The sequence below is a fragment of the Peromyscus californicus genome, unplaced genomic scaffold (assembly GCF_007827085.1).
Source record: "Peromyscus californicus insignis strain IS unplaced genomic scaffold, ASM782708v3 Scaffold_10__1_contigs__length_136768540, whole genome shotgun sequence".
Classification (NCBI taxonomy): domain Eukaryota; kingdom Metazoa; phylum Chordata; class Mammalia; order Rodentia; family Cricetidae; genus Peromyscus; species Peromyscus californicus.
Window position 1 is genome coordinate 119,975,287 of NW_026294391.1, and position 24,642 is coordinate 119,999,928.

At 41.5% G+C, this 24,642-nt stretch overlaps 1 protein-coding gene across 9 annotated transcripts in view; it reads right to left on the bottom strand.

Moving 5' to 3' along the window:
* Atp11c (ATPase phospholipid transporting 11C) overlaps nt 1–21,294 on the bottom strand; it is a 187,813-nt gene extending 166,519 nt beyond the window's left edge. For all 9 annotated transcript variants that reach the window (XM_052740008.1, XM_052740000.1, XM_052739975.1 and 6 more), the window contains exon 1: nt 21,108–21,294. In XM_052740008.1, the coding sequence (XP_052595968.1) occupies nt 21,108–21,134 (27 nt within the window). In that variant the 5' untranslated portion in view covers nt 21,135–21,294. The remainder of the gene's footprint in view (nt 1–21,107) is intronic.
* Nucleotides 21,295–24,642: the final 3,348 nt, after the last annotated feature.

A 24,642-nucleotide genomic window follows, 5' to 3' on the forward strand; every position in this document is an offset into this window, starting at 1 on the left:
AAGCGAGTTCCAGGACAGCTAAGGCTGTTACAAAGAGAAACCCTGTCTTGAAAAACCAAAACAGAAAAAAAAGTTCTGTTCCTTACCTGAAAAACTTGCATAATGCAAGCTATATATTAGAAACTAAACAGACACTTGTTAATGCAATGAAAATTTCATAATTACCTCAAATTATTAATTCTAAACACGAATTCTAAAAATCAATTATGTCTTCCGATTTGATTACATCTGATTTTATTTTGATTACATTGCTTCATTAGTATCTTTGAGAGTAATACATCTAAATTTATATAAGAATATTTAATTACACTCCTTTACAGCTATTCTCTTATTTTTTTTATCAAGGTCAAAAGTCTAACTTGTTTCACAAATGAAAATGACTTTTTAAAAAAATAAGTTATTAATCCCAGCACCTGGGAGGCAGAGCCAGGCAGATCTCTGGGAGTTCAAGGCCAACCTAGTCTACAGAGCAAGATCCAGGACAGGCACCAAAACTACACAGAGAAATCATGTCCTGAAAAACCAATAATAATAATAATAATAATAATAATAATAATAAATAAATAATAAGTTATTTACTTTTATGTGCATTGGTGTTCTGCCTGCATGTTTGTGCCTGTGTGAGGGTGTCAGATTCCCCTAGAGCTAAAGTTACAGACAATTGTGAGCTGCCATGTGGTTTCTGGGTGCTCTTAACTGCTGAGCCATTGCTTCAGCCACAATAACTTTTTAAACAGAAGGTACTTTAGAATCTATTTCATGAAGTGAGTCCTTTTCTTATAGCTGTCATTCTTTTGGATGAATTAGACTATAATAACCATGGAATCCAATCCATTATTGGATCCCAAGTACATACACATATATCCACCATCCATTTCCTTCCTGCTATCTACTTATACTTACTGTTTCCTAGCAGCTGCTACTCAGCTACCCAGTTCAAGAACTGCCTCTCTCTAACCACCATTTTGTAGCTAATAGGTTTCAGTTTACAGATCTATTGCACTAGTCAATGCTACACTTAAGGGTTATGTTGGTAAACTTTATGCTGTGTGTTTTTAACTGCTATTAAAAATAAACATCATTTAAGCTGGGTGTGGTGGCATGAGCACTTGGGAGATAGAAGCAACAAGATCAGGTGTTGCTAGAGAGCTTCTCTCCAGGTCCCACCAAGCCACGCAGTCCTACAACCCACGTATAAAATAATCACTCAGACGCTTATATTGTTGTAGGACTGCGTGACTTGGTGGGACCTGGAGAGAAGCTCTCCAGCAACAATCAGGAGTTCAAGGCCAGCCTGAGCTACATGAGGCACTGTCTCAAAACATAAAATAAGATAAACATAAGACAAATGTGCTTGTACACACCTATAATCTCAGCATTTTAGGAGCAGAGGAAAGGAGATCACTACAGCTCTGAAGTCAGCTTTCTACAGTTCCAAGTCAGCTAGTGACACCTTGTCTCAAAAAAACCCAATTTATTTGAAAAGAACTATGAGAGGCAACTTGGAAGCTTCTAAAAAAATTAAAACACAAAATTATAGCATGGCCTAGAAATCCCATTCTTATATACTCATGAGAATTGAAAACAAGGAGATACAAATATAAATACAAAGCAGCATTATTTATAACAGAAAAAAGCAAAAGTTAAATATCCATAAGCTGAGGAACAGATACATAAAATGTGGTATATCCATGTGATGGAATATTATTCAGCCTTAAAAGAATGAAGTACTGATATGATATACTAAGTAATAAAATACTGAAAAAATGCTAAAGAAAACAGTTATAACAAAGTATATATTGGGGTCTCACTATAGAGGCTGGGCTTGTTCAAGCTTATTAACCTCCTTCCTGCCTTAGCCTCTTGAGTGCTAGGATTACAAGTATGGACACAAAACTCAGTTATATCATTTCAATTATGTGAAATGTCTAGATCTGATAAATCTGGTAGAGAAAGGTAGATTGGGGACTATCAGAGGTAGGTGTGGGAAGAGAATTGGGATTAACAACTGATAACCACATGGTTCAGTTTTAAAATGGTGGAAATATACTCTAAAATGATGAATTTTTATTTAACTTGTCTCTATCTCAATTTTTACAAGGAAATAAATACTGAGGAACAATGAAAACAATACTAGCAAATCCAGAAAGCAGTGGAAAGTTGCCGAAGGACTTGAGGTATTCATTTGTAAAGTATCCCCCTGGTGCTGTACAGAGGATAATTGAAGAGTATAGAAATGGGTAAGATCCTCTACTGTATGGCCCAGATAAATGAGAGCCCTAGCTTGGACTTGGATGGTGTTGGTCATGTAAAAGAAATGGGCAGATATTAAAAGCACCTTCAGATACAGAAACTATTAAGTTTGCTGATAGAGTAAATGTAGAGGATGAAAAGGAAGGGAGGGGCTGAAAAGAAAGCTCAATCAGTAAAGGGGTTACAATCCAAGCACTATAACTTCACTTTGATTCCCAGTACCCAAGTGAAAAGCCAGATGTAGTAGCACATTCGTGTATGAGAGTGCTGGGGAAGTATGGTGATATTTTATTTGTATTAAAATGTTATTTGTATGTTAATAAATAAAGTTGCCCAGGGGTCAGAGCTATTAGCAAGCCATAGGAAAGCAGGGCAGTGGTAGCGTACGCTTGTAATTCCAGCACTTGGTAGGCAGAGCTGGGTAAGTCTCTGTGTGTTCAGGGATACAGCCATTATTGGATACACATGCCTTTAATCTTAATACCAATCATGGAAAACCTGGAGGCCTATACAGACAGGCCGTGAGGAGGCGGTCATGTGGTTGGGTTTACAACCAATGAGAAGGCAGGACAGGAACTCTATATAAAAACTTTAACACAGGGGTAGCTCTGGTTCGGAGAGGTAGGACCACCGCAGGAGGAAGGGTAAGGTTTTAGCTCTTAGCTCTGACCTCTTGGCTTTCTTCTTTGCATTGGTTCTGTGTTTCTTATTTAATAAGAAGGTTGGATACATCTACAGGGAAGTGGAGACAGTTAGATCGCTGGAGCTCACTAGCCAGTGCTGAGGATGTCTTTCTGTATATGCTCTGAATGTGTTGCTCTGATTGATTGATAAATAAAATGCTGATTGGCCAGTAGCCAGGCAGGAAGTATAGTATAGGCAGGATAAGCAGAGAGGAGAATTGTGGGAAGTGGAAGGCTGAGTGAGGATTTGCTGCCAGCTGCCACTGCCATGAGAAGTAAGAAGTAAAGATACTGGTAAGCCATGAGCCACATGGCAAGGTATAGATTTATAGAAATGGGTTAATTTAAGATATAAGAACTAGATAGCAAGAAGCCTGCCACAGTCATACAGTTTATAAGTAATATGTCTCTGTTTGTTTACTTGGGTCTGAGCGACTGCGGGCCTGAGCGGGACTGGAGAAAACTCCAGCTACAAGCTAGCCACCCAGCCTGCTAGCCTAGTGTACTTGGTGAGTCTCAGGTCCCAGTGAGAAATCCTGGTTAAAAAAAAAACAAGTGGATGGCTCCTAAGGAATGATACCCAATGTTCACTCCTGTCCGTCACATACATATGCACTTGCACACATATGTATACCCTACATACACATGTAGACACAGATATATACACAGAAAAATGGGGTATAAAAGATGGCTACTCCATTTATATTGCTAGTACCACTAGATCAGAAATAGTGCCATTTATTAAATCATAGCAAACTAAAGGAGCAACAAATATGAAAAGGCAACTATGAATTGAACTAGAATGGTAGTTTTGAGAAAGTGACACCAGCTGGGTGTAGTGATACACTGTTCATAAAAAAAAATCATCAATCCATGCTCTACTCTTAGAATGGTATAGTCTTGAATACCTATTCCACAGCCATGCTATCTAACAGACCTGAAATGGAAGTGTTAAAGAATGTGCTCTTAAGCAGGTGGTGGTGGCACATGCCACCAGCACTCAGGAGACTGAGGCAGGCAGATCTCTGTGAGTTCAAGGCCAGCCTGGTCTACAGAGTGAGTCCAGAACAGCCAGAGCTATACAGAGAAATCCTGTCTTTTTTCTTTTTTCCTTTTCTTTTCTTTTCTTTTTTCTTTTTTTGGTTTTTTCAAGACAGGGTTTCTTTGTGTAGTTTTGGTGCCTGTCCTGGGACTCACTCTGTAGACCAGGCTGGCCTTGAACTTAGAGATCCGCCTGGCTCTGCCTCCCAAGTGCTAGGATTAAAGGCATGCACCACCACCCAGCTCAAAACCCTGTCTTGAAAAACCAAAAAAAAAAAAACAACCTCTTAAACAAAGGTCTGACTCCCAGTTTTTTAAATAAATGGCCACCAGGGGTAAAGAGATGACTCAGAGTTCAAGAGAGCCTGTTTCTCTTCCAGAGGACCTGGGTTTAATTTCCAGCACCCACATGGTGGCCCATAAACATCTGTAACTCATGTAATCCAACACTTTCTTTTGCCCTCCAAGGGCACCAGATGTATACACACACATAGGCAAAACACCCATGCACATAAATAAAACTAAATAAATCTTTAAAAATTTTTAAATAAATGACCACAAGTACTCAAGATTATAAATCAGTACCCTGGACCTATGATGTTTCTGAAGTTATCTATCCATTACTTAAGCCACACAACTCAAGTACCCAATCACATAAGTCTGTGAAATAGTGGTTTATTACCTCAAATAATTTCATTTCAGTACTCATTTTACTGTCCCAAATCACTGGAGTCATGATTTCAGTTTATGGACAAAGTTGTACAGCTATTGTAGAGACCTAAAGTTGCCTGATAACCAGTCTTATTATCACCTTTTATAAACTCTAAATTTTATCATAGAAAACAAAGCACTGAAAAAAAGAAAAAGAAAACAAAGCACTGAAAGGCAAGGCTGTACTTTTCCTGCTATGTTATACACTAGATGCTGGTGTCCCTTCCCTCCCAAATTTATATTCTGAAGTCCTAGCCCTCATTGTGATAGTATGATGAGACTTTGGGGAGGTTAATTAGGTAATGTGGGTATAAATATGAGAAATGGGATTAGTATTCTTCATCTAAAACAAAAGTCAGGGCCTCTTTCCAAATGTCTACTTCATATGCTATTCAAAAGGGCAAAGGCAGGCATGATGATGCCATGTCTGTGATGCAACACTGAGAAGGTGGAGGCAGGGGAATCAGGAGTTTGAGACCAGCCTGGGCTACATGCAGACCTGACTCAATCAATCAGTCAATCAATTAATCAATCAGATACTAATGACATATTGGCTTCACATGAACATTGATCTTATATGTATATCATCTGTCTCAAGAACAGAGCTTTTTATCTTATAACCCTCTATAGCCCTTAATAAGATGTAAGTATTCAAATAAAAGCTTATGACTCATATAACATTTTCAGAAAAGAAGCCTAAGCTAGGTATAGTATCTCATACCTACAGTCCCAGTTACTTGAGAGGCTAGAGCTCCTCCTCTCCGTGTATATGTATGTGTGCATGCGTGTGCGTGTGTGTGTGTGCACGCGCATGCATACGTCTGGGCATGTGGACAAATGTCAGCCTTCACCTTGTGTCTTAGGGTTTCTATTGCTGAAGAGACACCATAACCATGGCAACTCTTATAAAGGAAAACATCTAATTGGAGTGGCTCAGTTACAGTTTCAGAGGTTCAATCCATTATCATTATGGCAGGGAGCATGGCAGCATGCAGGCAGACATGTACTGGATACAACTTCATCAGAAGGCAACTGTCACACTGGGAAGTATCTTGAGCATATGTGAGACCTCAAAGCCCACCTCCACAATGACATACCTCCTCCAAGACCACACCTACTCCAACAACTCCAAATAGTGCCACTCCCTCTGGGGGCCATTTTCTTTCAAACCACCATACTACACTCCCTGTCCCCAAAGGCTTGTAGCCATATCATAATGCAACAATGCATTTAGTTCAACTTCAAAAGTCCCCATAGCCTATCACAGTCTCGGTCTCAAGAATGTTTAAAAGTACAAAGTTAAAGTCTCTGCTGAGATTCATGCAATCTCTTAACTATAATCCCCTATAAAATCACAATCAAAAAACAGATTACATACTTTCAACATACATGACACAAGATATACAGTACCATCCCAAAATGTAGAGAAGGGAGGATAGTAAGGAAATACTGGACCAAAGCAAGGCCGAAAACCAGCTAGCAAACTCCAAATTCTGCATCTCCATGTCTGATGTCAAAATGCTCTTCAGATCTCCAATTCCTTTCAGCTCTGTTGACTGAAACACACTTATTTCTCTTGGGCTGGTTCCACTCCCTGTTAGCAGCTCTCTTTGGCAGGTATCAATCACATAGCTCTGGCATCTCCAACATCTTGGAGTCTCCAAGGCAATCCAGTGCTGTGGGATGGTCTGTATGTCAAATGTGTTGCTGATTGGTCAATAAATAAATCACTGATTGGCCCGTGGCCAGGCAGGAAGTATAGACGGGACAAGGAGGAGAATAGAGCTGGGAAGTAGAAGGCTGAGTCGGGGAGACACTGCCAGCCGCCACGATGAGAAACAGCATGTAAAGATGCCGGTAAGCTATGAGCCATGTGGCAAGGTATAGATTAATAGAAATGGATTAATTTAAGATATAAGAACAGTTAGCAAGAAGCCTGCCATGGCCATACAGTTTGTAACCAATATAAGTCTCTGTGTTTACTTGGTCGGGTCTGAGTGGCTGTGGGACTGGCGGGTGTCAGAGATTTGTCCTGACTGTGGGCCAGTCAGGAAAACTCTAGCTACAAATGGCGCCCAACGTGGGGCAAGAGTTTCCACCTAAAACCTGAAAAAAAAGATTCTAAAACGGAGCTAAAAACAGTTCCTAGTTGTCTCTTTTAAGCTAGCGGCAGCCTGCATGTTTGAGCTACTATGGCGGGTTCCTGGCGTGCATGCTGGACCTGCAGTATGGCGGGAATGAGGCCTCTGCAAATGACACATTAAGCTGTATGATGGATTTAGCCTTTACTAGTACAAAACAAAAAAAAAGAGGTTTCTGGGCTACATGCTGCTTTGATAGAAGCATAGACCCACTATTTCTGAGAGTTGATGGCTCCCAGAGCTGGCGGAAAATGTATCACCGCCATGTTGGGAAGCTGAAGTGGGCGGAGCCAGCAGCCACAGCGCCAGCGCCGGTTCAGGCTTAGAAGGCTGCAGTTTAAAACAATAGGCTCAAGCTAATATAAAAAAATAAGCCACGTAAAGATGGCTACCACACAGAGAATCTGGATTATGTTCTCTTTGATATTCGTAACTGAAGAAAAACATTTGATTACAAAAGCTGTTGAGTTATGCCAAAATGTATATTTTAAAGGTACCTTGACTTCAAAATTTGGATATAAGGATATGTTGCTTTGGAAAGGAGATTCTGCTTTTGTTTCCACAGAAAGCCAGAGGCTATGGATTTGTTCCAGATTAAGACACATCAGGTTTGACCAGCCAAGACCACCTGAAAGGTCTCTGATGACACCATGGCCCAGATGATCCAACATCCAGAACCGTTTCAAGGCAACTGGCTCAGACGATACAGCCTCACGGACTACTCCATGATCCTAAAATTTTCTTTGTTTCCCCAGAAGATACAGCGCCCCCCTCCAGCAAGAAGTAATAAAAAAAGCTACGCCCAAATTCCCAAATATACCAAGCTGACTTTGGAGATGTGTAAAGGTTAAAACCTTCCTTTTTAAGAAAAGAAAAGGGGAAGTGCTGTGGGATGGTCTGTATGTCAAATGTGTTGCTGATTGGTCAATAAATAAATCACTGATTGGCCCGTGGCCAGGCAGGAAGTATAGGCGGGACAAGGAGGAGAATAGAGCTGGGAAGTAGAAGGCTGAGTCGGGGAGACACTGCCAGCCGCCACCATGACAAGCCGCATGTGAAGATGCCGGTAAGCTATGAGCCATGTGGCAAGGTATAGATTAATAGAAATGGATTAATTTAAGATATAAGAACAGTTAGCAAGAAGCCTGCCATGGCCATACAGTTTGTAACCAATATAAGTCTCTGTGTTTACTTGGTTGGGTCTGAGTGGCTGTGGGACTGGCGGGTGTCAGAGATTTGTCCTGACTGTGGGCCAGTCAGGAAAACTCTAGCTACAATCCAGGCTTCAAATTCACAGCTCTACTAGGCCACCATTCAGGGACACCCTAACATATGCCTGGCCTCAGCAGCTATCTTTAGGTGAGGAGGCAAATTCCATAACCCATTTCTTCTATCCTTAACTTTAAAGCCAGAACCATATGACCTAAGCTGCCAAGTTCTGCTGCTTGCTAGGGGTAGAAAATGGCCCCCTCATTCAATTACATCTTCAGCAGCTTTCTGTTTTTCACTACCTAAGCTTGCCTGTTCTGAAACTTGCTCTATAGACCAGGCTGGCCTCAAACTCTGAGATCTGCAAGCCTCTGACCTTCCCAGTGCTGGGATTAAAGGCTTGCACAATCACACCTGGCTCTAAGTTTTTCTTTAGTTCCTTTTCACAAGTTGGAAACTTAGCCGGGTGGATCTTGCCCTGAGGTCACCATTCCCTAATCTGTCTCCTTGAACACAGGATTTAGCTCTATTCTACTTCCTGGTGCCTTTTTCCTCAATCTGTACATTTTGTATTTTATTTGCTCAGCTTGTCCTTTTTCATTATAAATCTTCACCAGAGTGAACACTAATAACCACATGACAGAGTCTACACTATGCTGTTTTGAAATTTCCTTTGCCAAGGGAATTAATCCAAAACATCACTTTAGCCTCAAACAAACTTTTCAGACAAGGGCAAAAGTAGGTGCATTCTACACCAAAATATCCCAAGACTGGTCTCTACATACTAAAATTTGTCTCCTCTGAAACCTCTTGAGCCAGCATCTGGACAGTTCAAATCATTCTTAGCACCATTGTCTTCCATGCTCCTACTAGTACAGCCCATTATGCAGCACTGAAAACATTCCACTGCTTTCATAACCCAAACTCTCAAAGTCCAAATTCCTCCAAACAATTGCATGGTCAGGCCTTTCACAGCAATACCCCAGTCCCTGGTACGAACTTCTTAGTTAGGGTTTCTATTGCTGTGAAGAGACACCATGATCACAGCAACTTTTACAAAGAAAAACATTTAATTGGGGCTGGCTTACAGTTTCAGAGGTTCAGTCATTATCATCTTTGTAGGGAACATGGCAGCATGCAGGCAAACATGATGCTGGATACAACTTGATCAGAAGGCAACAGGAAGTAGCCTTTCACACTGGGAAGTATCTTGAGCATACAGGAGACCTCCAACACTGCCTCTACAATGACACACTTCCTCCATCAAGACTACACCTACTCCAACAAGGCCATACCTCCTAATAGTGGCCACTCCCTTTGGGAGCCATTTTCTTTTCAAACTACCCCACCTTGTTTGATACAGGGGCTCCTTTTGCTTTGGTAAGTGGGCTTCTGTAGAATCTCCAGTCTCTGACTCCAATCTCCCAGCAGGGTTGCACTGAGATTACAGACACTTGAACTACCGCATCTAGCTTTTATGTGGGTTCTGGGAATCTGAATTCAGGTCATTAATCAAGTGCTTTTACACACTGAGCCATCTTCCTAGCCTATGCTTTCTTTAAAATTAAAGGAAAAGGAAAAGAAACTGAAGTAAATTAAGTTGTGTACAGACACGTTAATCCACATTGCCACAAAGTAGATTAATTGTGAAGCTCAAAGGACATCCCCGCTGCTCTCACAATAGGTATAGCTTACATAATCTTCTCCACCCAGCTGTTATTTATTTGTGACAGTTCCCTACTGGTTTCTGCTCCCTAATGATCTACTAGATTGCTGCAGAATTGTTACTTTTCCTTTACAACAGTAAATAGTCTGAAACTTAAGACTAACCAGAAATATATTTCTGGAGATTTCCCTGATTATTCAACTCAAAACTCATCCTGAAATAAAATAATATTTATAAGTATTGTCATAAATTTATTAGCCCAATAATTCAATAATTTCAATAATTTCTCTCTCTCTCTCTCTCTCTCTCTCTCTCTCTCTCTCTCTCTCTCTCTCTATATATATATATATATATATATAGGAGGTATTACAATAAAAATACTCATCAGTGTGCTTGCTATATGGAATTATATTGCCTGAAAGGATCCTTATATTTACTGCCTATGAACTAAAGTATATATAGAATGAGAAATGAGAAAGGTGCAAATGAATATTGGGAACATGAACAAATATATGGAACAAGGAGAGATCTGGGTAGTTATGAAAGTCCAAATAGAAATCCACGAACTTGGTGATACTCCAGAGAGGAAACCAGCAAGTGTTGACGCTAAACTGGCAGAAACATCAATACTTCCTGGCTCCCCCACTGGGTGCATCAATTTACTACCGGTAGGTTGCTCTTCTGCTGCAAGTGACAAAGAGGGAATACTGTCAACAATATGAAAACTCATTATTGGGAAGCATGGTTGTGGTAGCACTGAAAAGGTATGATTTCTATTAGTATCAGATACAGACTTGACTCCAATGCTGATTAGTTTACTGTCCTTGGAAGTAATTTTCTTTCAATATCAATATTTCATAGCAGCCTTCAAACAGGGTTGAGATTTATTTCACAACACAACTGCAAATCCTTCATGATCTGCAATTCCTCTGCCCTATGCTCTTATATTTGGATATGTGAGACATGGTCTCTTCTTGCTCAGGCTATCCTAGAACTCAATGTACAGCTGAAGTTGGGCTTTGAGCTCATTATCCTCCCATCACTGGGTTTGTAGGCATGCACCACCATGCCTGGCTTGTTCTGCCTTTGTACTACCTTATATTCTTAGTACTAAATACTAAGTAAGGGTTATTCTGAATGCAGATAAATTACACTTACCACAGTGAGTAAAATGACATAAAGCAAATGGGCATGGTGGCACATACCTCCAACCTCATCACTTGGGAAGCTGAAGCAGGAGGATTCAGCATTCGAGGTCAGCATGGGCTAAATAATGAGCCCAGGTCACTCTGAGCTATAGAGACAACCCTATCTCAAAAACAAATTTAAAAAAGTAATACAAAGCTCTTCTAGAGTTTGCATCTTTGGTTTTCAAAGTAGATCTGATGTGTTAGTGGCTTTAGAAAATGTGTTATCAACTGTACTTAACAAAAAGCATACAAATGTACTTATAATTTTAAAAGCTGAAAACTGTATATTAATTAGTTTTATGAAATGCCAAGAAAAGGGAATGGTTTACAGGTTCTCTTTCTGATGCATAGAGAAAAATAGTTTCAGTAAAGGGCAAACTTTTTCTGGCCACTTAATGGGACACATAATTATTATTTTTTTGCTCATTCAAAATAATAGCATAATACACTATTGAGTGAAAAGGATATTATTTATTATTTTCCTCTGCTATATGCTTTTTTTAGCTTAGTCTAAAACATAGAGGCTTCTTAGTGTCTGCTTTTTCAACTGATAATTACTCAGTTTGTGTTTGTTAATTCAGTTCAAAACAATTACAAGTACTTACTGAGCATCTTTGGTTTACCTGTGTTTAGTATAAAATCATTGTCAAAAACAGTTTTGATTTTTCCAAGAATATATTGGTGAAGAGGACTAGACTAGGCAAGTACTGTCACATTAATACTTCAAGATAATGTGGACTAGAGGAGCCTAAGAAGCAAATAATATCTCCTTGAACCAGGTAAACTTCTTCACCCTCTCACATTATATTAAATATTTTGGGCGCAATGTCTGTACATTACAAATACAAATCAACTTCCTAAACCAGATATTGTTAATCCAACACCATCTAAAACTGCATCTTTTATAATCAAGAAGTCAACCAAACTGGCAATCCACCCAAACACTGCAGTAATTGAGGGGCTGCCTGCCAATGTGGATAGGACATCCTGTGCCCGTATCTGCAGTGCTGAACACTCATTCATCATTAATCTGCAGTAGTATTAACATACGCTGCAGCTGTACTAATATATTTGCTTTATGATCATTGTTGATCTTCACTTACACCAGGTCAGAAAATAAACCGTGAGGGAATAGAAATAACTTGTAAAGCACATCTAATTCGCCTGGAAAGTCAGAACCTTCTTCCATCCAACCAGAAAAAGCATCCCATCTCAGGGATTTCTGACATCTCAGAAGTTATCTTTTTGAAGCATTATAGATATACAGGAAACTCAACAACATCAGGAAGAAAAATAAGTATTTTTATTTTCCATCCTGTATGTCTGTCTGCCCTCTTTGAAAAAACTGATCAAGCATGGTTGATAAGCAATCAGCCTTGACTTCTTCCACTCAACAAAACAGCATCTGAATTTGCAAAACAAGCTAATTCTTTGAATATCATGAAGGCAAAGATTTTCTTCCAGGGGCCAATGATCATACTGCCCCACAGGATGGTCCAACACCCCTTCTGGTTTCCACAAGCACTAGGCATACAAACATACATGCACACAAAACACCCATACCCATAAAATTAAAAAATAATGGAAATAGTTGGTCTTACATACACCTTTAATGTTAGCACTCAGGAAGTAGGTGGAGCTCTATGATTTAGAAGCCAGCCTGTTCTACATAGTAAGTTCCAGGCCACTCGGGGCTACATGGTGAGACCTTTTCTAAAAAAAAAAAAGAAAGAAAGAAAGGGAAGGAAGGAAGGAAGGAAGGAAAGAAGGAAGGAAGGAAGGAAGGAAGGGAAGGAAGGAAGGAAGGAAGGAAGGAAGGAAAGAAAGAAAGAAAGAAAGAAAGAAAGAAAGAAAGAAAGAAAGAAAGAAAGAAAGAAAGAAGAAAAGAAAAAACCGGAGGCTAAGCGTTAAGAGCACTACCTCACCGGGCAGTGGTGATGCACGCCTTTAATCCCAGCACTCAGGAGACAGAGGCAGGCGGATCTTTCTGAGTTCAAGGCCAGCCTGGTCTACAGAACGAGATCCAAGAAAGGCGCAAAGCTACACAGAGAAACCCTGTCTCGAAAAACGAAGGAAAAAAAAAAGAGCACTACCTCATCTGGAAATGTGCCTAACAGTATCTTTGCTGCAAGCAGCTGTATAGAAGCTCTGAGATAGCAGATAGAAGATTTACACATGATTGTTTTACCACCATAAAAATTAAAATAAGTTTCTAACCCCCGCCCCCAAAAAAGACCACTCTGCCTGCTTTTCCAGAGGACCCAGGCTTAATATTCATACAGAGAAAAATAAAAATAAATTTTAAAATGAAGGTTGCAATATTAGCAACAATACAAACAAAATCAACAAAGAAACTTTTACTGAAGGCATTCAGGAAACACTCTCAGTTTTGGATTGTTTAATCAAGGAAGAAATACTTGGGGAGAAAAATCTGTTTCTACCTGTTGTAAAGATATATTTCAAGCCAGACATAGTAACACATGCCTGTAATCTCAGCACTTCGGGGAGACCCAGGAAGGAAGATTTCAGAAGTTTAAGACTAGCCTAGAAGTACAAAGTGAATAGGTTAATCAAGGTTACCCAGCAAGACTCTTTCAAAGAGAGGAGAGGGGAGTGAAAGGGAGAAATGAGACTTACTGATTTATCTTTTCTTCCCACAAGTTGCAGTGGATCACTCCTAAATAGGTTTCTCACTTTGCAAAAGGGTCAGTCTAACAACTATTTTCAAAAGAACAATTTACCGCCGGGCGGTGGTGGCGCACGCCTTTAATCCCAGCACTCGGGAGGCAGAGGCAGGAGGATCTCTGTGAGTTCGAGGCCAGCCTGGTCTACAAAGTGAGTTCCAGGAAAAGTGCAAAACTACAGAGAAACCCTGTCTCGAAAAAAACGAAGAAAAAAAAAAGAACAATTTACCAAGCATATCAAAGGCACCAGTTATAATCAAATTTTTATCTGGCATCAAAGCCACTAGAAAATAATAAATTATACAATCTATTTTTGGTATTAAGACAAATAAATAGTAAGTATATGACATTAACTAATTCATAAAGATCAAATTTTGTGGGACACCACAAATTATATAATTGTAGTCATCTTGCCATCTTTAGCTATAGTTATGAATATAATAAAGCATCTTAGTATAGGCATCTTGTCTGCATTGCTCATGATATATTCCCCAGGACCTACCATAAGGCCCAGGAAGTAGTAGCTGCTTACTATTTGTTGAATGAAACAATGCCCCCTATACCATAAATTGACTAAATCACCTACAAAAGAATATATTATAGTCAGTATAGCTTCAGCATTTGATGTATATATTGTAATTCCTAGAAAACAACTAATTGGTGTGTGGTTTACTCACCCTCATGCCCATGAACTAGAACTCCTCATTTTTAACATCATTTCACTCTGAATAAGAACAGGGCTCACTATAAATCACTGCTCCAAAGTAAAGATTATTATCTATGTGAAACACTGAAAAGCTATTTTCTCAACAGTTATTCATTAAACATCTACTAAGTACCAAGTATAGTGTTAAAAGCCACCCCCGATTGCTGACAGTTTGGAACACCCTTTATTGCGGTTTGTCCTCCTACTATCTAGAAAAATTTAATTTATTACATACAATATATGCCCTAGAGATTGGGGCTTCTTTCCCACTTGAGAAAGGCTAGTGTAGAAAGCATACAAATTAATAGGTAATTATAATGAATGCAATATGGTAAAAAGGTTGCTTTTAGGTAGGAGTAAGTTTAACTGTCAGAACTATCTGGTAGATGTCAAAATGTATAGATCTATGTTAATATTTACATAAATGCAAAAATATTACAATATATACACGCAGACATATCTCAAAACACAGCAAAATAAAATGAGTATATTTGACATTCAGCAATATGTAAGTTTATTAGGGAAATGAAACAGAAAAAAAACTTGTAATTACTCTTATTTCACAAGGAAGCCAAAAACTTTCTTGCTTCCAGAACAAAAAGCAGTTACTTGAATTATTTTCTTTTTTTCTTTTCTTTTTTTTTTTTTTTTTGGTTTCTTCAAGACAGGGTCTCTTTGTGTAGCTTTGCAACTTTCCTGAAACTCACTCTGTAGCCTAGGCTGGCTTTGAACTCACAAAGATCCGCATGCCTCTGCCTCCCGAGTGCTAAGATTAAAGGCATGCGCCACCACCGCCCGGCTTGAATTATTTTGTTAACTGCCTTTATACATGTTGTTTTATTAAAGTAGCCTTACCCTGGACTCAAAGTAATAAATCAGCTACCTATTTCATTAATTTTTACTCTGCATTTTTAGCCTTATTTAAAATTTTCATTCTTCTTGATGTAGCCTAATTTTCCCCAGTCTCTTTGGTAAGGCATTTTCTTTATAGAACCAATACAATTTAAGTAATTCTAAAATCAGTGATACTTATTTACTCTAGTTTTCCACACTACTACTCCACACTACTACTAAGCTTTTATTATCAATGACCTGTACTGTCTAATATCCCTTCAACAAATTAAATTGACAGCACCCACTCAACAAAATCACCTAATTTACTTTATCAAGACATTTTATTTGAACTTCTAGCAAGAAATAATTTAATAAACTAAAAGAGAGAAATTTGTGACAGACTGTCAATAAGCCTTTTAAGCCTATGGATTATAAAACTTTATACAAAACTATAAAATTCCTATAACCACTACAAATTTTATTAAAAGACAGGGTGTCAGGACAATGAGGTTCCTCTTTGGATTCCTGAGCGCTGTGTGCGCCCTGTGGCTGCTGCTGAAACCCAACATGACAGAGACCTATTGGGCCTTAATGAAAAACTCTCTCCTTCTGATGCCAATGGGAATTGAGAGCCCAATATGGCCAGCTTTGGCAAGCATTAACATAAGCCTAGGAACTGTAGTCATGCTTTGGATTCTCCAGAAGAGCTGCCAGCCTAAGTCGTGCTGGGATCAAGAAAAATGGGCCTTGGCGGTTCGTGTTCCTGGAGTTGTATCCATGCCAGTGGATGTCCACATGCTCCAGAAGAGAATTTGATATTGCTGCTGCCGTTGTTGCTGTTATAGCAGTGGCGGACACCGCTGCTACTGTTTCTGGGATTACCATTTCATAATTGCTTACTACAGCTATCACAGTGGAGACCCTGGCAGCAAAAGTAGCTACTACAGTTAGTTAATCTTTCATTCTATTGGGCATGATAAATTTAACTCAATAGTTATATACATTTCGATTGGCTTTGAAAATTATAAATTTATAAACTCAAGTTCCATTTGCTCTTGGGATACCATCTTACAAGGACTCCAATTTGCAGTAAGGTTCGTTAAGGAAGGGAATGGCTCAGTTGCCTTTAGCCTACTGGCTATGGGTGAGATAGGACCTCTGTTGGTCTTTTCTGTGTCGAACACACAGATTGCAAGCCCAGTGCCACTTTGAGATCTTTGGCAGCAGTTAACTCTGCAGCTCACACACGATTAAGCTTGTATGATAATGAGTATTCAGAGACGGGTAATGCCTAGGGGGCGGTCACCAACCTAAGACAGAGTGCCTGTGTGGCCTGGGCAGGCGTCTCCATGACAGGTAAGGTGACCTGCTGATGTCCCACGCAACCTAAGTCAGAAGCTCATTTTTTGGTAAAAGGGGGACCTGTAGGTCTCTGGCCCCCATTTTGGGTAATTGTTGCCTTGCTTGCTGACCTTGATCTTGATATCCTCCCTATGCTAATTCCCTGCTGGGTTCCACCCTCCTGAATGCTGAAGGGAAGTTCCTTGTCTGTGTATTCTGCATAATGGGCGTTAAAAGCCTAGATGCAAGATTGTAAAACATCTATAGCGAACTTCTGCCCTCCGGGGTTCTCCCATTGTGCTGTAAGCCTGTATTTAAGACCTCTTCCCTCCTTTAATAAACAGCATTCGGCATAAATAAATAAATAAATAAATAAATAAATAAATAAATAAATAAATAATAAATAAATAAATAAAAAAAAACAGTGGCTGGAGAGAAATGTAGCTAGGTGTTTAAGCCCTTGTCTGGCAAGCACAAGGTCCTGAATTCAGTCCCTCACAAAGAAAAGGCAATTAAGAATAGGAAAAGTCGGGCTGGAGAGATGGCTCAGAGGTGAAGAGCACCTACTGCTCTTTCAGGGACCTGAGTTCAATTCCCAGCACCCATATGGTGGCTCACAACCATCTGTAATGAGATCTGGCACCCTCTTCTGTGTACATGATAAATAAATCCAAAAAAAAATAGGTAAAGTCGCCGGGCGGTGGTGGCACATACCTTTAATCCCAGCACTCGGGAAGCAGAGGCAGGTGGATCTCTGTGAGTGTGAGGCCAGCCTGGGCTACAGAGTGAGTTCCAGGGAAGGCACAAAGCTACACAGAGAAACCCTGTCTCAGAAAACTAAAATAAATAAATAAATAATAAATAAATAAAAAGACAGGATGACATCAAAGTCCATGACCTTTGCATCTTACATTTCAACTATCAGGACTTCCAATTAAATATGTCTTTGAAGCAAATTAATTGAAGAGGCAAATCTATGATTACATATTTGTTGTTTTTACAGAGATGTTGACTAGGAACGAGTAGTGCTCTTAAGACGTCCCCACAGGTCTAACTCCCAAAATGCTGTACACTAAATCCACTAATCTCCTTCCACCTCAAACTGTCAAAACCTGGGCATAATGGTGCAAGTCTGTAATTCCAGCACTAAGAAGTCTAAGGCAGTAGATGGAGAAGTAAGAAGCTAGATGTGGCACATGCTTTTGATCCCAACACTCCAGAGGCAGAGGCTGGTGGATCTCTGTGAATTCAAGACTATCTTAGTCTACACAGTGAGTTCCAGGATAGCTGGAGATAGATAAAAGATCCTGTCTCAAAACAACAAACAAATAAGCAAAAACCCACAAAAGGCTATCAAAAGGAAACTGATACTGGCAGTTGTAGAAAACACCTGCAATCCCAGGACTTGGAAAGTGGAAGCAAGGATCAGGAATTCAAGATCGCTGAGTTTAAGGCCATCTGCAGCACTACATGAGACCCTGTCTCAAAAAATTTTTTAAGAGTTCCAATTTATCAGAAAGGGCAATTATTGGTGGCAAAGATGTCATGCCATGGCCATATCTTTTAAAAGTACAATTAATTGAGCCAGGCGGTGGTGGCACATGCCTTTAATCCCAGCACTTGAGAGGCAGAGGCAGGTGATATATCTGTGAGTTCAAGGCCAGCCTGGTCTACAAAGCAAGTTCCAGGTCAGCCAGGAATGTTACACAGAGAAACCCTGTCTTGAAAAATCTCCTTCCCCGCCAAAAAAAGTACAATTAATCACTATTTCTTTTAGCTCAAAAAAAGAGGATCTGGGGGAAGAAATGACATTTAAAAATGACTTGACAAACACAAGTGAGCTATAGGAAGATGATGTGATTCCTGAGTGCGTCTTACATCCCATCACAGGTTTAACATACAAAGAAAGCCTATTTTGTTTTGTTTTGTTTTGTTTTGTTTTGTTTTGTTTTGTTTTGTTTTTCGAGACAGGGTTTCTCTGTGTAGCTTTGCACCTTTCCTGGAACTCGCTTTGGAGACCAGGCTGGCCTCGAACTCACAGAGATCTGCCTGACTCTGCCTCCCAGTGCTGGGATTAAAGGCCTGCACCACCACCACCCAGCAAAACTAGAGATTTTTTTTTCTAGAGCTGAGGACCGAACCCAGGGCCTTGCGCTTGCTAGTCAAGTGCTCTACCACTGAGCTAAATCCCCAGCCAAGAAAGCCTATTTTAACACACAGTCCTCTACTGTTCAATGACCAACAACTATAACCAACAGGACTAAAATTGATGTAACATTCAAAGTCAATTTCAGATGCATATGACTGTCAAAAAAGCATAATCGATTTTGAAAGAATTCATAGCCCTACCTCTGAACATTAGAACAAGTGTAAGGGCAACACAGAACTTAGACTACATCTACTGGGCTGTGTAAGTTCCAATTAAATCTTTAATTTACTGATCTGGTGATTTAAATGTGTACACTACTAAAAGAACGTGCTCTATGTAGATGACAATATCGAATGATTTACTAATCTAAGGGATTTAAAATTTAAAATTTTCCCTCCCCACCCCCCAAATTTAAAGCCATTTTTAGCAGTGAGAATTTGAAAATGTCTGAAGGTATATTCAGTGCAATGATTTGCAGTTTAATTCCTAGTCCTAGGCCTAGGGCTCAGACAGAACTCCTAAGAACCTTCCAGCTTACGACACTGGAACAAATTCTTAGGATTTACCATAGTCAGGGTTGTGCAGTAAAATGTGAGCAGCTGGGCATCTTGGTTGAAACAATGAGGTCAAAGCTCCCTTTAGCATTAGCAAAAGTGAGTCTCTGCAGAAATCTTGGGAGAAATGCAAAGTACTGGCAAGCTGGCACCTCAACAACTGCTGCAAATTCTACTGCATGCCCTAGCTTTGTGGGCCAGCAATGCTTAATTTTTACAGATACAATGCAGATCACTCTCAGCAAAAGAAAACTGCTTTTGGATCAACACTGCTTGTTTAATTTCAAATGTCCAAAGCCTTAAAAAAATGGGGATGAAGATGTCAGTATCTCAATTTTGTACTAATGAATTTAACATGACTTGGAGACCAGTAATTTTGTTAACATTTGAGAGCCATGTGAAAAGATTACCCTTTTTCCCACGCATTACAATTAGCTTTCTTGTCACCTTTCCCTTTTTATCACCCCAAAACAACACTTCAAAATCACAAGAACCTATGTGAAACAGAATAGGAGGTACAATGCTCTTTTACAGTCTCAAGCTAAATGTGAGAACAAATTTTAGTCACTTGCTTCAGCAAAGCATCCAGCATACTCCATTTCCCATGGCTCTCAAGAGCCTTGATATGCTCAATGCCACAGGTACTAATCATCTCCACCTTCATTTGCGTGTTTCTGAGTGAAATAAACATTTAGCAAAACCTTAACAGAGGATTGTTATGCTGATGATATCCTAAAAGGGGACGTATTAAGCGTGATTATTAAGCAGGAGACATTTGTGAAAGTTTCAAATGTAGAAAAAATAAGGGCAAATTCATCCGACCTATGAAAAATATATCAGCAATGACTTAATTAGAAATGAAAACACAAAAGGTACCAAATTGTCAAGTTCTTAATCTATGCCAAGAATGAAGGGGGGACGTACTCAGCATAATTCTCCTTAAATGAAAAAGAAAAATAAAATAAAATAAAATTTAAGGATGAACGCTTTCTTTCATATCCCTGGCAGAAATAAAATCCTATTCCCGCCACCACCTCTGGAAATTAAGGAAGTTGCTACAAACAGCAGCGAGTAAGTAAACGGCTCTACTTTGCTCCGTTCTTAACGTACCCTCTGAGTAAACAGGTTAATCCAAAAAGTCAGTAGCAGCCAGAAATCGCTCCTCCTCCCCATGCCTAACTCCCCGCAGAAATGTAATTCCCTTTTCTGTGGGGCTAGGGATGGGGAAAGGTGGCCAAAGGAGCTCGACTGCAGGTTAGAGCAGAAGGTCCTCTGCGAGGCTTCAGATTCAGGCTCTGCCACGCTGGTGCAGCCTCCCCGCCGCCGCTGCTGGTCCCAACCCACCCTGCCTGCGGCCCTCGCTTTTTATCTTGCCCTCAAGGTAGCTTGGAGGCTGAGTCTTCAAAGTTTGCCCGGCCTCTGGTCAGCAGCCACCCGCCGGGCCGAAGCTGGGATGAGGCTGAGTCCTGCTTTAGCCTTGGGCTCTCTTGGCCCCCTAGCTCTTCTTTTGGGCCACAGTGACAGATCTAGGTTTACCTCCATGTGCTCGTGGCAGAGGAAACAAAAGAAAGCTTCTTCCCTGATAATCAAACGCCATCTTCCACTAATTGGGAAACTGAGGGATCCCCGGGGAGCCCCCCCCCCCACACACACACACCCCGAGTTCCCCGTGTCTGCCGCTCCAAGGCGATCCCTAGTCTAGAGGCAGAGTTCCTCAGAGCCCGGAGAAGCCTAGGCTGAAAGGTCCTGGAGGCAGGGGTGGGACACCAGAGAGCCCCACCTGCCTCCCCACCCAGGCCACCCGAAGAAGCATGCTTCCGTTAAAATGGAAAGGAGGGGGAGGGTGGCGCGTCCCACTTGTCCCTCACACATCGACTAGGAAGGAGCGAAGGGGCCAGAGAGCCGGCTACCCCGGTCCGCCTGGAGCCGCGGCAAGTATACTCACCAAACGATTCAAGGTCCGGCGGAACATCGCGTCCGAGGCTGCGGGGTGTCAAGCTGGGCTCCTGTGGGCTGTCTGGGAAGGCGCCGTCCACAAAACACACTGCGGCGTGGGCCCGCGGCGCAAAGCGGACAGCTAGCTCGGCCGCCCCGCCGCCAGCCCGCCGCCTGCCCTCCTCGCCTCTGCGCGCCCCCGCCCCCGGCCGCCCGCCCGCCCGCCCGCCCGCGCGCTCGCCGCCCCGCCTTCCCCGCCTTCCCCGGGGCCCGCCCCCAGTCCCCGCCCGCCCGGCCCGGGGGCGGCGACCCCGTCGCTCCCCTTATCTGGCCCCAGCACCGCCTGGCGCTCCCGCCGCAGCCCGCCTAGAAGCGAGCCCGGCGCGCGGGGGAGGGATGGTGGGGGAGCGCTAGGCTTTCCCTGCGGGAGCGGGGCGCTCCAGTCTCCCCGTCAGCGCCTTCCACTCGTCCTGCTGCTAAACCCCCGCCCGACTCCCCGCTAGCTTTGGCGGACGCCCCTCTAGGGCGTCCCCGCGCCTCGCCTGACACTATTCCCAGGTGTCTGTGAGGAGCTACAGTCTCCCTCACCCCGGCCCTAACTCGTCCGCTTCGCCGCTTCACTCGCAGCCCTTCGTCGGCCCCGCGCTTTCGCCCAGCACTTCTGACTGAGGAGAGCCTCGGTGCGGCCCACCTCGAGGCCGCCGGCCGCCCCTGCCTCCGGACCAGGAGTGGCAGCTCACTAAGGAAACACTCGGGACTAACGGGCGACTGAGGGGACCTTAGCGCGGGCGGGGCGGGGCGCGGCGCGGGCGGCGGGAGTAGTTACAAAAGCCGCCCCCTCCTAGGTTACAAACATGAGAGGCTCCCCCTCGGTTCCCACCTACATCGTCTTCCCTTTCTCGTATTTTGGGGTTTCCTGGTTTTTCCCTTGGTTTTGGTTTTCTTTCGTCCAGCTACCCGACCTAAACCCTCTTACTTCCACTTTCTCTGGGAGGTTGTAAAGTCGGGCTTTGTGTCGTTGCTACTGCGCAGCGGGGCGGGATTTCCCTGCCACCCTCTCCTAGATCACCCGCCCTTTTCAATGTTCCTAGTGCACCCTGGGAGTTGTAGTCCAACAGTCTCTCAGCCGGCTACTGCGAGCTGGGAGCTCCCCCATATGCCCGGCTAGGGTTTGCTCACAGTGTTGAGAAGGAAGCTGCAGGGACTTAAAGGCCAAACTAAGGTTCTCCTTACCATCTGTTTGTGGAAATCAGAAACACTGGGTAGATTCTTAGCTGTGGGAAATGTGATGAGAAGGATAAGTTACATAAAGTTCTGAATGCTGAAAACCTTACCCAGAACTCGACATTTACTCAGCGTTAAGTCCTGCACGCCCTCAACTTGCTAACTTTAAATTGCAATGCACAAAAGTTTAAAACTTAAAAATGAAACCTTGGTCAAGAATTCCCTTGAGCCTGGATAGCTCTATCCGCTCCCACCCCATTTTCCACCGCCCTCTGAGGCGGGGCCCTAGGCTAGGAGCTGAGAACTTTCGTATCCTTCTATAAACACTTTAAAGAAGTGGGTAAAGGGAGTTCTTTAGAGAGAGACAAGTTCTCCTGCCAGCCTAGAAGGGTTGGACTCAGCTACTCCTTTGACCTAGTGTGAAGTCCTGAAGGGTTTTTATTGTGAGGCTATGGTACTTCCCATTTTACCCCCTGAAGGTTATTTGATTTCAACCAGCATTTACTGGATGTTTTCTTTCTAGATGCTGGATACAGTGATGTATTAAAAGACCTCCCCAGCAGGCTGGCTGCAAGTGAAGTTACAAGGAACAAACACGTGAAATCTACAGGTTAGAATGTAATGGTTTCTAATGCCAAAGGAAACAGAGGAGAGGATAATGCCTTTAAAAAGAATCTGGGAAGCTTTCCTGAAAACCATGAAATTTTCATTGGGTCAAGCCTATAAAACAGAGCTGCTGGAGATTAACCCAGGCCTTGGAATGTGGGAAGACTTTGGAGGAGCCCAGGGAACAAAGTCCTGGGTAGAGAGGGAGAGGTCAGTTGGAAAGTACAGGGCAACCTAAGAAAAAGAACACAGCCACTCTGTCAAGGCAGGAACCGGGACACATGTGGGCGGGACATTACAAATGAAAGCTAAAACCCCAAAGCATCCTTAGAAACAAGCTATGAAGTCTGACCTTGTTTCTGTGATCAAAGAGAAGCCCAACCACAATAAAGTACGAATGCAGAAGATTTAAATTAGTTTCTAAATGGTCCTAACTGCCATAGGTAAAATCAACCATTTCTACTTTTCCTATACTATGGCTCCTCTGTTTCCCCACACTTAAGGATATGTCAGCAATTTTTAAGAAATCTTAAATTTGTAGTAATTAGATATTAGGATATTTAATTGACAACACAGATCTAAGATTGTGCTCTCTACTACTCCAAAGAATTGGTTTTAAATACAGTTGTTTTTTTCCTGGCTTTACTTTTATTGAACACAAAAACTATTTTAATTTCATTTACTAATTATTTGTTGAGTAACTACTATGTGAATAACTGCTATTCTGAATACTGGAATGGGGGTGAAAGAAGTTATTACCACTCATTCTATAATGTATATGGGCAGAAATGAAGATATTCTGAAGAGACACTTGTGTCTCTCTGATTATATCATATTATGGAAACAATGGATGCCAAGGAAATGGGAATTTACCCAGGAATCTTATACTTAGTGAAGGAAAAGCCCCCTGCCAGAGAGTGAACTTGTTCAGAGAAAAGAGATTTTACACAGTTCTAACAATTTGTCAGACCACCTTACAATATGAGACTGAAGTCCAGACAATGATAGGATGGGTAGTGTTAGGTGGGACCGTACTTGACTGAGACTGCTTTGATGTGCATGTCTTTGGGAAGAGGTTTTGGAGGGAGCTGCCACTGGATTTCGTTGTCTTTTATCAATGTGGCCACATTGAATAAATCTTTTTCTGTTTTCCACTTTTAATTTGGCTCTTTTAATTGGCTCACTGAAGATGGGTGGCCAGATCTCCCTTGAGTCACAGATTGTGAACCCCAAGTTTGATAACAATTCAGGCAGGAGTCAAGAATCTTTATCAATGAAATACAAACTTTTTGACAAAATAAGTAGTAGAAAACTAATTCAGACAGTTTGAGATGGAAGTTCTTACTGGTAAATATTTTTCCACATCTAGTTTTGTTAAGCAGATGGAAGAAAATGTACTCTGCTTATAGATTTGTACAGATAAACTTTAAAAAATGGACACTCAAAATTTTCACTGTTTGTTCTTACTTTTTTTTAAAAATATATTACTGGAGCTTTAAAAGCAGTGACTTTAAGATCGCTCAGGACATAGTAAGAATTGTTGCTCACATTTCATTTGTTATTAGCATTCCACTATCTCCTTGTCATCCTAATTTATTTCAACACAACACCTATACTCATGAGTCCTGACTAATTTGCTCCACTATAAAAATAAATTTTCATACCAATCAAACTGTGCTTACCAAAACATGAGATTTATGCAAAAGCAATTTTTG